Here is a 13673-nt window from a genome sequence, read left to right on the forward strand (position 1 = left end):
TAAGAGTTTGCAACACAGGGAATCCAGGATAGATAAACCCCTCAGGGCAACATGGAGTAGATACCAAGAGGATTAGGGGAGGGTGGGGGAAGAAAGTGGGAATCGATTACATGGATCAACCTATAACCCCCTCCCAGGGGGACAAATAACAGAAAAGTGGGTGAGGGGCGACAGAAGACAATATAAGATATGGAAATAATAATCTATAACTTTATCAAGTGTTCATGAGGGAGGGGGAAGAAATGGGGAACTGATATCAGGGGCTTAAGTGGGAAGAGACTGCTTTGAAAATGATGGCGGCATATGTACAAGACACACTCGATGAATGTATGGATTGTGATAAGAGATGTAAGAGCCCTCACTAAAAGTATTTAAAAAAAAAATCAAAATGACAAACCCAACATCTACCTAAAAACCAGCAAAATTCTTTACTTATATTATCTGGTTTTAGAAAAAAAGAGCTTTTAGAATTGCTATACACCTTGTATGAATTCAAAGATTCCAAAAAGAATAGTTGGGGTGGGGTGGGGGTAAGTGTGTGTGTGTGTGTGTGTGTGTGTGAAACCCCACTTCAGATACAAGATGTTAAATCTCAAATATTAAAGAATTTGAGAAAAATTATCTCAAAACTCTATATAAAGGTTCTCTCTGCATTCTTTAACTTGGAAAATTTACCACACTTCTACTTCCCCCTACACTAGAAATACATTTTAAGTATTGCCTATTTGTGGTAGTATTTTAGTAAGAAGTATGTTCTTATTGTGATCTAATTCGTTTTCTTCCCCCTATCCCCCATTTTAAAGTCATTTTTATTGGGGGCTCATACAACTCTTATCACAATCCATACATACATCCATTGTGTCGAGCACATGTGTACATTTGTTGCCATCATCATTCTCAAAACATTTGCCTTCTACTGGAGCCCTTGGCATCAGCTCCTCATTCCCCTCCCCCCTCCCCCTGTAATGTCCTTGAAACAAACCCTCACACGCGGTTAAGGCAAATCCTCACACTCAGGTGCCCACTGTTTTCCTTTTCCTCAAGAAACAGGAAAGCCCAAAGGTGTCTTCAAAACCAGTCCTGATGTACACCTGCACACAAACTCCTCCCCGAAGAGGCAGCTTTTGTTTTGGGTGAGAAGAAATTAAGAAAAGGTACTGAGGAAGACAGGAGTCCCGCCTGGTGCAGGCAGTTCAGTGCTCCATGACTGGCCAAAAGGGTGGCAGTTCACAGCCCTCCAGAGGTGTGGGGGCAGAGCCCACAGGGTGGTAGTCCTGAGAAGCCTGGGGGGCAGTTCTACATGCCGCCACCACCCAACAAAGGGCCGAGTCCAAGGCCCCAAAACATACTTCCGTCGGCGCGCTTCTTTCATGACCCGCTGCTCCAGAATCTGACTGTAGATGGACTTGGGGAGATGGCGGTGGCGAGCGATCCGTTTTATCTGAGGGTGATGTTGGAACTTCTCCTTCAGTTTCTGATTGTAATCCTTGGCTGCTTTTTCTCGGGATGAGAGCTGGAAAAGAGCAGTTTGGGCATCTTAATGAGGGTGTGTGCTTTGTTCTGCTCCAGTGTAAACGAAACCAACCATGAGTCCACACCCAGAGGGAGCCAGCAAGGGACAGTATCTGCTACATTTTCAGTAAATCTCTTAAAAGTCTGAATCTTTTTTTAGTGAAGATTTCACGGTGTCTGATAGTAAAAGGCCTCAAAGGGCCTTGCAGCCTCTGATCTGACTGATTCCATTTCTCCAACAGAGGACATGTGTTCCCCTAAGTGAGAAGCACCCAGTCCCTACGGCTTCTCTCTCCACCTTGGGAAAGCACAACCAATCAGGAACCCTCAAATACTACCAAGCATCTGAGTGAAGGTGCCTTTGACATAGGGTGTGTGTGTGTGTGTGTGTGTGTGTGTGTGTGTGTGTGTGTGTGAGTGAAAATAAAAAATGCTCCTCGCAGCACTTGTTGGCTTTGTTGGCACTTATTTATCACAGTGACGCCCATCTGATAAGTACTGACAGCCCCTTACATAAATTCTCTTCACAAAATACGGATAAGCAGCAAGATGGAAAAGCAGCTTTAAAGCGATGAGAGCTGAGGTCTCTTACCACACCCAGTTTTTCAGAAGCGTCAGCTTTCCACAGGCGAATGTTCATTTCATCAGAGCCGCACATAATGTACTTGTTGTCAGAAGTCCACTTAACACAGATGACATGCTGCATTCGCTTTGTGTGATACACTTCCCTATTACAGAGGAAGGGAGTGAAAAGCCGTAAGTTAATTTTGGGACATATTTTTATACTGCTGATTACTGCTTGTCAATGACCAGGATGCAGTGTTTCAGTCCTGAGGGAGAATAAAAGGGAAATTTGAATTCATTTTAATGTATCTTTATTGAGTCCAACCAGCAATACTATACTAGGTGGTGGGGAACAATAACAAAATTTCCTCCCTTGAAGAACTTAGAATCCCATGATAGACAAAGGAGACAAAAATTAGACAGATCAAAGTGGTCCCCCAACAACTGAAGACATATAACCCAAGTAACGTAAAGCAAAAGTGGGCATGAGCCCTGATGGTCTGGCTGCTAACCAAAAGATTAGTGGTTCGAACCCACCCAGGCAGCTCAACGGAGAGAGAAATGCCACTGTGCTTCTGTGAGGTTCAGAAAACCCTGTGAGACAGCTCAACTGTCACAGGGGGTCTTGTATGAGCCAGAACCCAAACCCCACGAAGCTGGAGTAACTTGGCGCTATTAAGTGCCAGCCCTGAGCACCGCACTCTCAACCTGTGTTTCACTGGAAAATACATGCTGTGGCCTTCAAAGACCATATCTGGATGTGTTGGTCCTAATGTCTGATTTTTGTTTCAGTCAAATTGTTTAAGCAGCTTAATTAATTGATGTTAAAGTGGATGATTTACATGTGTGAAGAGAGGAGGCAGGGCTCCAGAGGTGTGTGAGGAGTTGATGTTAAGGAGGATTTCATAAACGGAGATGTCAAATAGCATACCTATTTGGAAAAGCTGTGAAACATGCTAAGTGAATTCACAGATGATTCTAAATTGGGAGGCGTTAGGGAGAGCATTAAAAAGCAAATAAAAGGCAAAGTCAGAAAAAATAAAAGGATGAGCTGTAGAGAGGAATATGCTTTCCGCATCTGGATTGCGTGACTCAAAATGTGGACCCACAGGAGAAAGGCAACAAGCTCAGCAAAGCAAGCACAGTAAAAGCAAGGCCACACGTGATGACCGCGCCAAAACCCACCTATAATAGGAGCGCTGAAAGCTTCTAAAAGCACACTTACAAAGCGTGTCTTTTGTGTGGTTTCTATATATTTTGAGTTCATGAATACATAAATATGTAGGGAAACCACAAGAAACTTATTTTTTTTAAATGGGGTTAGACCAAAAAAAAAAAAAAAAAAAAATCCTAAGAAAATGAAAACTGGATGAGGAAGACTGCCTTATCTTTTCCTCACCCCCCTTCAATATAATAGCTACCTGTTTGAGAGGCCCTTCTCTCCAGAGACGGAATGAGTCTGACTGACAGGGAGTTCACGGAGGCCTCAACAATCAGTCCACACCCCCCGCTCATGCATTAAGACGCCCTGCCATCGCGTGACTGTGACTCACAGGAGAACTACCGCTGGGGTTTCCAAGACTGTATGTTTAACGGGTGTAGAGAGCCTCACCTTTCTCCAGCAGAGCAGCTGGAGGTTTCAAGAGGCTGACCTTTCACTTAGCAGCTCAATGCCTCTCTCACCACGCCACCAGGACTCTGCCATCACTCAGACTAGTCAAATCACAACTAGGTCAGTCACTTGCACGACTGAGACCCCACCTTTGGCAGAGTTCTTATGCTCTGGACAAGTTTACGCTCACACAGATCTAGGTTTATAAAGCCCACAGAAAGTCAGAGTATGTATTAGCAGACAAATCATTTTTATGTAGCCAGTCCAACAAACCATTCCACACAATGTGAATGACTTAAGGCGCCCTGGTGGCACTGCAGGGTAGGCACCGGGCTGCTAACCTTTAAGATTGGTAGTTCAAACTCACTAGCTGTTCCTTGGGAGAAAGATGAGGCTGTTTGCTCCCGTAGAGACTTAAAGTATTGCAAATCCCTAGGGTCGCTATGCGCCAGAATTGACTTGGTAGCACTGAGGTTAGTTCTGGTTGATTTACTGAATTGTTTAGTAAACAGAGTGAACCCCCGAGAAGACAATTCTCAGATATTGATGTAACCACAGTATGCTTAAAAGTCAACTCAAACTTTAAAAAGAAACTTTTTTAGCCATTTTAAGGTTGTTCAAAGGCGATTAAAAAAATCCGGATTCTTCAAGGCACTGAATCACTCTAGGAAACTGGAGCTGACAAGAAACCACCTTTAAAGCAGCTGAAGATGAAGGTCAGCAGGGGACGCCTTTGTGATTTAATACCCAAAGGACCCCAGGAGACAACCTGCTGGCTTTGGGGTCTAGAACTCTTTCCACCATACACTTTTGGGATGACTTGGGCATGCTACTTAAATCTGCATTTAGCCACCCAGGTTGACTGTGAAATAATTTAGTTAGAACTCAATCGGTGCCAGGCGCCTCGAGTCATAGCTGTGTGCACAGGCCAGAGCAGAGCTGCGCCATGCAGCGGCAGATGGCCGCACCTTACTCTTGTAGAGTGGGTTCCCAGGGCCCATCTTTCAGTTAGCAGCCAGACAGTTAAGCAGTGCATCACCATGGCTGTTTTCAAAAAGGGCCTCGACATTCCCATTTCTCTTTCTGTGTTTTCCTCGTCTGTCTTTCTGTGTCCGGTACCATGTCAGAAAGGTATTGTTCTATGAACTTGAGAGGTTTGGGCAGAGAAAAAAATAGGGGAAGCTCACATTCTCTATAGATGGAAGGCGAATCAAACCTATCGATAATGCCTTAAGTCTGACCCTTCCTAATAGCATGGAGATCATCTGGTTGAAAGGAAAAGGCAGCCACAAGGAACCATGGCTATCCAACACCAGGACTCTACATCAGGGATGGTGGTGTAAAGACCAAGGCCATCCGAGTCAGTCTGCTTTTCATTTAAAAAGAGGCACTGGTCATACTCTAACCAGTCTGCTTTTGATTTAAGCAAAGGCAAACACCTTGGCAATCAGATAAGGAGTAAAAATGACAACTGTTTGCTAGCCATCAAAGATGGTTCAAGGTTTAGGAATCAGTATGATATCCTCAAATCTGAGTGGAGCAGCATCCAAGAGTTAAGCAAAGCAGATTGTGTATCATCAAAAGGTAGGGCTGAGGCCCTTGCCTCTCAGGAGGCGGCAGCATAGGGCTGGAACCCAGGAGAGACAAATGATGCACAGCTAATGTAAATCACAAGGAGCCAAAGGACATTATTATATTGAACAATGAACGAAACTGCCCAGTAGGCTGACCCTGTTCACTGAATCAGCACCTCAGTCACCATTCCTAGGGATGAGACATTTTATACACATAACCCCCAAAAAGACAATGAGGGACAAGAAAAAAGAAAACTAAAAGTGTGTTGGTTGCCACGTACCTACTTCGACTTTTGTCCACAGGAAAGATTCGAATAGACTTGTCAAAACTAGCGGACACAAACTCCTTCCCGGTAGGAGAGTAATCCACATCAAGCACCGCAGACACGTGATCCATATGCACCATTACAGGTGTGTCCAGTGCCCGCATGTCAAAAGTATACAAGCTGCAAAAGAATATTAAATTGCTCACACAAGTTTCTAGGATTAAGTTACATGTAGTGCTAAAAGTCACTAACCAAAATAAGATCCGTTAGCTAAAAAAATATGTAAGGCTCGATTCTTCAAGAGGACCAATGAGGAACAGGGGAACATGTCATCTGCTGCCGTTTCATAAGGAAACACACACTTTCTGACAAGCACAGGTGGAAATTTTAAGAGTTCACAAAATACAGAAAAGATGGAAATTTTAAGAGTTCACAAAATACAAAATTTACCTTTAATCTCATCACACAGAGAAACATAGTGTAATGTCTTTTAACCTTTTATACTATTCTATTGGACATTTACACATATCATTTAATAATCTTTGAAAAGATTTTAATGGCATCATAATTATAAATGAATAAATCTGTTTCTCATTTTTGAAAGCTCCCAACCACTAATTGTACAGATTATAAATAATACTTACATGAAATCCCAGCACTGAAAGTTTCAACAGTCTTTATTAAATGGGGAGATTCAATGCTATCTGTCTAAGCAGATTCCCACAAAGGGTTATTTGTAGGGTGACTGCCTTTAATGACATGAGCATGTCAAGGCTTGATTCAAGTTCCAAATCACTGTCCCACAAAGCTGCGCTAGTCTCTAGTGCCATCTGGGCCGTAGAACCGTAAGCACGGGCATCCAAAGAAAGGGGGACTCCTTTTAGAAAACCACACTTGTACACAATCGGAGAATTAATGGCTTGAGGGGTTTCAAGATTAAGAACCCGAGTCACCAGCGAAGAGAACAGGGTTCCAGAGAAGTCAACACGGACAAGACAGCAGTAACGCCCCGTCACTGTGACTAAAGCCCTAAGAGCAAGACTTCAAGACTTCCTAAAGAGTACGACTAGTGAGGAGAAACTTGAGAAGCAAAAATTTAGTTAAATTCCCTAAAGATATGCATTAATTAATGGGGGGGATACTAACTTTATAGTATCTGCGAAACCTGGCAGATCCCATCATCACCACTGTTCAAGGTTAGCATGACTAGCAGAGTTAAGACTTAGCACCATAATGCACTGAGAAGGGCACATCACTTCTGAGGAAATCTTGCCAAAAATGCGTTAACTTCAATATAATCATGAGGAACGATCAGTTAAATCCAAAATAAGGACGTGCTGCAAAAATCTCGAGGAGTCCTCTTCCCAAGTACCAAGGTTATGGAAGGTAAGAATGAAGCACAAGTGCACACTGAGCAGGCTAGGGAGATCTGGCAGTTAAACGCAACATCGGAGCTTACGTTGGCTTCTAGAACCAACAACATGAGAGGCGGACTGGTGATGGAATCAAGTCTGTAGTTTAGTTGACAGCACTGTCCACCCCACTGCCCCATGTTAATTTCTTGGCTTTACAAATGACACTGTGGCTATATGAAGCGCTAAGTTATAATTATATAACTTATATAACTTTATAGTACTATTTTTGCAGCTTTCCAGCCCATCTAAAATTATTTCAAATGCAAATGTTTTGGAAACCCGACACTTGGAGTATTTTTAATACCATGACTACAAAAGTCACTGATGCTAATGAGAAAATATCCTAAGTGCCGTGGAATGCTCGTCAAAGCGTACGCCGCTGTTTCCTCCTGCCGCCTTCCCCCAGACCACGGGCTGTCATCTGGAGCACACTGATGTCAGGCGTTCCGCTTCACAGTCCCTGGTGGGAGGAGTGGTTTCTCCAAGGGGTTTTTGTTTGTTGTTGTTTTTAAGCAAATTTTGATTTTTAGTAAGCTGTATTATTTCTACACGAAAAAAGGAAAATAATTTATTTAAATCCCAAGGGAATCTATTCATTTGGGGAAAACAAGTGAGGATGTTTACTTAAACCAAGTTTTGCATGATAGCACTCTTTAGCAATCACTTATTCCAACTCTCTTAGCTACTGAAACCAGGATACACATTAGCTTGTTCAACTTTCTTCAGCAGTTACTGGTTGGGTCTAGACTTGAACTTGGGGGTCTTTAATCCAGAATCATTAGTATATTTAAATAGCACTACAAGAGAATATTTAAAATCAGAAAAAGGAAACCACAGCAAGTGACTAAGGACGCGGCGCTGCAGCACTGCAAGTCTCACTTCTTACAAGGAACGTGCCCTCCATTTCAAGGGCCAAATCCACTTCTTGCCAAAGCAAGACACGAGAAATCCCAGGGCTACTCTCTAAAGACACCTTTCTGTACGCGTGATGAAATATATTAAAACAGGGGGGAAAGAGCCACTACCAAAGGTGCGGCTGTCAAAGTCAGGCTGCCCCCAGGGTTTCCCATGTGTTCATCCCAGGCCCATCATTTGACCTCTGTGATGCAAGACTCGGTAGAACACATTCAGAGACCTTAGTGAGATCAGTAGGAACAATGGACATTCTTTCACGGCCTTTGACAGAAATAATGTCACAATCTCAAAGTGTTAATACAGGTCACAACAGCTTCCATTCATTTGGTTTGGTTTAAGAGTCTACCTAAACTTTTTACTACCGAATCAGTCTAAATAAACTGGCACCACTAAAGCATCATGTAACGGGTGACAAGTGTGAGGGAATATTATTATTTATTCTTCCAAGTCAGTATGATAGAAAGAACACAAGAATATAAAAGTAAGATCTATAGTGCAATCTACCAACAAACTTTCACCTTCTCAAAAAGCACGTATTAAGAACTACCATATACACAATACTACAAAAAATACTTTAAATAACAAGGAAAAAAACATGACTAAGATGCTATTTCCCTGCCTTGAAGACTAGTCTTCCTGGGTAGCTAACTTATAAGGATACTGAACACATCAAACACGTTAACTGCTTCAGCAAGTTATCTGTGAGGGCTTCAAACAACATTTGTGCAAAACTCCCACTATCTTAATTCTAATATTCCATGAAATTTTGAAGCCCCCTCATATATCAGGAATCACAAAGCTGCATTTAAGGTCAAGAATGTAAGGCTGCTAAGTAAACTTTACATGTTGTCACAGAATATTATATCTTCAAATATTAAACTGAAAACACAAACTCCAAGTTTCGCTTTTGTCTTTCAGAAGTAATATTAACAATCGATGCCATGATGCCATTGAGTATCAGATACATGCCAGACTACAAATTCTGCAGGCAGAGGCTTTCAGTTTCCATGGAAACTTATGGTTCAGTATATCGGGGACCAGCTAACTCCTTTGAGAAGGGCCAGACAATAAACATTTTTGGCTCAAAGGGTCCTAGGATTGCTGCGATTCAGTTCTCAACTTTGCCACTGCAGTACAAAAGCAGTCATATTCAGTTTGTAAATACTGTGGCTACACGACAAGAAAACTTTGATCTATAAAAACATTCATCTACAAATTTGGTAGGTGCTCTGAGAGCCAAGAATCCTTGTCTAACTCTCCCTCAATTTGAAAATATTAAAAGATAAATAGATCAAATGATCATTTTGAATGTACAAAGGAAGGCACACTACTCAATAAAGCACATTTCATTACTAAGACATATAAAATTGAGCCATTCCTGATACAAAGTTTTAAGAAAAAAGAACTTACTTATAATCTTCATTGGCTGCGGTAAAAACAAAAGCTTCCATAGGGTTCCAACAGATTGTATTTGTTCTCATATCTAAAATAACCTGCAACACGGCATACAAGATCCCATTACCACAAATGGAATGACCTCTACAAGGTAAGCATTTCCCATTTTACCTCCTTTGCTTCTTTTCCCCCGATTTCAGCAATATTTTATAAAACATTCAGCTTAATAATGGGGAAAATACACACATGTCAAACCTAAACCAAACTCCCTGCTGGCTCTCTGGTGTCCCTACTGGGCAGAGCAGGACTGCCTGGGGGTTTCCAGGGCTGTAATCCGTACAGACGCAGACCATCACACATCTTTCTCTCCCAGCACAGCTGGCGAGTTCTAACCGCTGACCTTTCGCTTAGTAGACCACTGAGCCACCAGGGCTCCTTGGCTACATACACCCAGGCAGAGTGTAGGTATTAAAAAATAGAAAAATGCTTAATGCAGCGTCCCTTGAGCTCAAATAACTTGGTAGTTTAATTAGAAAAATGAGACATACATAAAAATAAGCAAACACAATAAAATGATAAACTGTCAAATTAATGGCAAAATAAATGGTATGAGTTTAAGGTTAGAGTGGAGAAGAAACCAGTGCCGTCGAGTCGAATACAATTCATTGTGACCCAATATGGGGTTCCTGAAACCACAAGCCTCACAAGGGCAAACAGCCTGCCTCCTCATTCTCCTGCGGAGCAGCTAGTGGGTTTGAACTGCTGACCTTGCAGTGAACAGCCCAACACGTTGTGGTCCAGGTGTCATAAGGCATGCACGATACTGAGCTGACCTGGAAAGACCAGGCTAATACAGTGTTTCTCAACAGAGGGGTTATTGACGTTTTGGAGAGAACAATCTCCTGACTCTGTGCAACTGTCCACTGTAGGAAGTTTAGGCTCCAGGAGAGCCTGCTAATGCCAATAGTAGCATCCAAAATCTCACCCCCTTCTCCATTTCTGAAAGTCTACTTTCTCCTAGGCCACTGCATTTCATATGGAAAAAACATCGAGAAAGTGTAGCAGGCAGAACAGGCAAACAACAGAACGCAGCACTACCTAATGATCTCTATTCTGATTATGAGGGCCTGTTACGTGACAACACTGTCTTATCACAGCAGCCCTACAGAATTGCTACACATTGTTATCAGCTTGATGACAGTGAGCATGGCTTTTGATTTTACTAAACAAATAAATGAGTGGAATGCAAACTGGGACCGAATTCTGAAGGGCCTTGAAAGCCAGGTTACAGTTCTTTTCAACTTAAAAGTTAAGGGACATCACGAAAAGCGGAGACAGGTAAGGGGCTAGGGGAAAATTCCAATTTATTAAACTCAAGCTTCATGTTACCTCTCTGTTAAATGCTGTGTCCAGCTGATTCTTGGCTGTGGGCTAGTTACTGGGCTGCTAATCTCAAGGTTGGCAGTTCAGACCTACCAGCTGTTCTGTGAGACAGATGCTGCTGCCTGTTCCCTAAAAGATGTCGTCTCAAAAACCCGACAGCCGACAGCAGCGGTTCTCAACCTGGGGGGTCGCGACCCCTTTGGGGGTGGGGTTCGAGCAACCCTTTCACAGGGGTCGCCCGATTCGTAACAGTAGCAAAATTACAGTTACGAAGTAGCAACGAAAATAATTTTATGGTTTGGGGTGGGGGTGACCACAAGATGAGGAACTTTGTGAAAGGGTCGCAGCATTAGCAAGGTTAAGAACACTGCATTGCAGGGTCACTCTGAGTGGGAAATGACATGATGGCAGTGGGTTTGGGCGGGTTTTTAAAAAAACACACACACAAATATTTGTCTTAAAGTGTTTCTGTTTAGAGCCACCCTGAATTAAACTTATCTACATGCATCTTCTCCATAAAGCACATCACAGGAGCTTGAGTGTAAGACACAGCAGCACTCCTGCACACTCAGGACCACTTTCAACAGCAAAATCACCCTCCTCCTGACACACACACGAGGAAAAATGAGAAAAACATGACCCCAGATTATGGAAATGACACTGCTCGCAGTATGAACCATGACCCAAGAAGGCAGAAGTCACCTTGTTTGCCCCTAGCTGGGCACGTGTTGGGGACTAATTTCCCACAGCTTTGTGTGTGTTCACAAACTATGAAAACACTGAGTGGTGATTGGGGTTGATACATAAACTTTAGGGACGTGAGCAATGACAACTGCACCGTGTTTTATTCTCACTGTCGTGCTGCAAGGTGTTTATTACTATCCCATTTCACAGGACACATGTAGGTAAAGTTACCTGCTTTAACAGCAAAGCTTGTGTAGGATTCCACTCTACCGCGAGTGAAAGGACAAAAAGGGTGATTTGGAAAGATCATCCCTATTTATTGGTCTTCAACTTCAATGAATATAGTCCGTCTACCTCTACTATTTCTCGAAGATTACATTTTACAAAAATGATTTACGCACAACACAGGTAGTACAGGTATTCACTTTACATGAGGACTACAGCAATGGGCTCTGGCCGCCTGTGTTTCGCAATTCCAGTTACTAAGACTTCACGCACCGTCCTTAGATGGCACTACTGTCCATGACAGCTCTGCTCTCCCTCTGCGCGTCAGCACCACCCCGTGCTGGCTTCCCCAGATCGCAGTCCTGGAACAAGCTAACAACTATTGGGAAACACGTCACCTTGCACAGGACAGCACTTGTCTCAACAAAACGTCAAACTAGTAACCATCAGACAGTAACTAAACAAGTAACATTACCTACTCGTTATGCAACTTTCTGGGATAAGACACATCACGAGAATCTCAAGTGTGCCTAGACAGCGAAGAAATATGAAATAGTAATTTTTAACAACTTTCAATAAGTACTAGCTGGAATTTACTGAAATCTACCAAGGAAGACACAAAGGCGAGTAGGACACAGTCCCCGGTGGACACTGACAGGGTCTTTAAATGGGGCCCAGTGGGAGCTGAGAGGATGCTACTGTCATTGCTTTGGGTTCTGAAGACCATCTCTGGGTGGAAAAACTAATTCTGAAAAGATATTTGCCCTCAACTCTGATTTACAGATTAATGCATTAATAATTCTATGAAGCCTTATGACAACATTACAACTTACCTTTTTCAGAGGAGTAGCTTGCCTCATATCATATAGTACTATATTCCTGTCAGAAGCACAACTTCCCAAGAGAAAAGTCTACAAATAAATGTAACAATCACCAGTTAAAAGCCAAGCTTGGCAACAATCCCTTTCCATTCAGTGCACAATGACTTACTCACTCTTCATGCTTATGCTAAATCACAAAGTTAAAACATTAAAGTCTGTTTTAAGAAGAGAATCAATCATCCAGAATCTCAGTATCTTAAGTATTTTCACTGTTACACCCTCATTCTCGTAATTTTGGATGTCTGTATGACAATGCACAGATACTAGCATGTGCTAATCTACAATGACACATATTTTACTTATGTTTTGTTTTCATTTAGCTCTTCTTCACTTGTTTTCTTAGGATAAAATTTCAGGAGTGGCATTATTGAATCACAAGATATGAACATTTGTGTGGCCCTTTATAGTTAATATTTGTATCACGATACTTCCTAGTTACATAACTTTACTGCTTTAATCACTATAGTTCCTCATGTTTGCTAATTCTCTTTAAGAACTTTGACTCTAAGAAAGGACTTTGTCCATTCTTTCAAGATGTTTCACATACTTGTATGTCACTTACAAATGTGCGTGACTCTCAATAACCCGGGGTGTTAGACATGAAAAGAAACACTCCACCGACCAGCAGCACCCTGCGCAGCCCCCTTCTCCTCACTCAAGGGTCCTGACACGCCATTCTTGGCTTCTGCCTACGCGGCTTCACCTTCAAAGAGTAGCAGGAACAAGGAGAGCTCTGAGAGGGCTTCAAAAGGTTCATGGGAAAATCCATCACATTTTGATTCCATTTTACCAAAACCTTTTGAAACTCCTCTTATTTACTGAGGTGCTGTGGCCAGATAACTCCTACGCCATGTTTGGACACATTTAAATAAGGCCCCATAGGGCTAATGCTTTCTCAGTCCCTCTGTTAGCCCTTTCCCAAACCTGCCTGTTCTAATCACTGCCCGAGTTTCCTTGAGTTAATGACTCGTTTTGGCTTCTCACTATGTCACCTTATAATTCGACCAGGTTCCGTTTGTAGAAACAAAGACTGAGCAAAGCACATAATGCTACCTTGAATAAAAGCCGATGTTCACATTGGAAAATGTGGCAGTGCTCTGTATAAACTTTTGGTTTCACTCAAACGCTAGATGCACAATTTAACAGCAAATCAAAGTATTAATGAGCAGAGGACAAAAGCACACTGCCCACAGGAACATGCCCTCTCCATTGTGTTTAAGACAGGTCAAGAGACATGCATACCCCCC

The 13673-nt window shown here is 42.4% G+C and overlaps 1 protein-coding gene across 1 annotated transcript in view; it reads right to left on the bottom strand.

The window, feature by feature from the left end:
- Positions 1–13673, bottom strand: part of DCAF13 (DDB1 and CUL4 associated factor 13) — a 30285-nt gene that overhangs the window by 1757 nt on the left and 14855 nt on the right. Inside the window, exons 6-10 of the mRNA XM_004697446.2 lie at positions 12379–12456; positions 9269–9351; positions 5544–5708; positions 2105–2240; positions 1350–1513 (exon numbers count right to left, since the gene is read on the bottom strand). Coding sequence (XP_004697503.1) covers positions 1350–1513; positions 2105–2240; positions 5544–5708; positions 9269–9351; positions 12379–12456 — 626 coding nt within the window. The remainder of the gene's footprint in view (positions 1–1349; positions 1514–2104; positions 2241–5543; positions 5709–9268; positions 9352–12378; positions 12457–13673) is intronic.

The sequence above is a fragment of the Echinops telfairi genome, unplaced genomic scaffold, assembly GCF_000313985.2.
Source record: "Echinops telfairi isolate 266 unplaced genomic scaffold, ASM31398v2 ScPeMD7_1;HRSCAF=3_0, whole genome shotgun sequence".
In the NCBI taxonomy this organism is placed as follows: domain Eukaryota; kingdom Metazoa; phylum Chordata; class Mammalia; order Afrosoricida; family Tenrecidae; genus Echinops; species Echinops telfairi.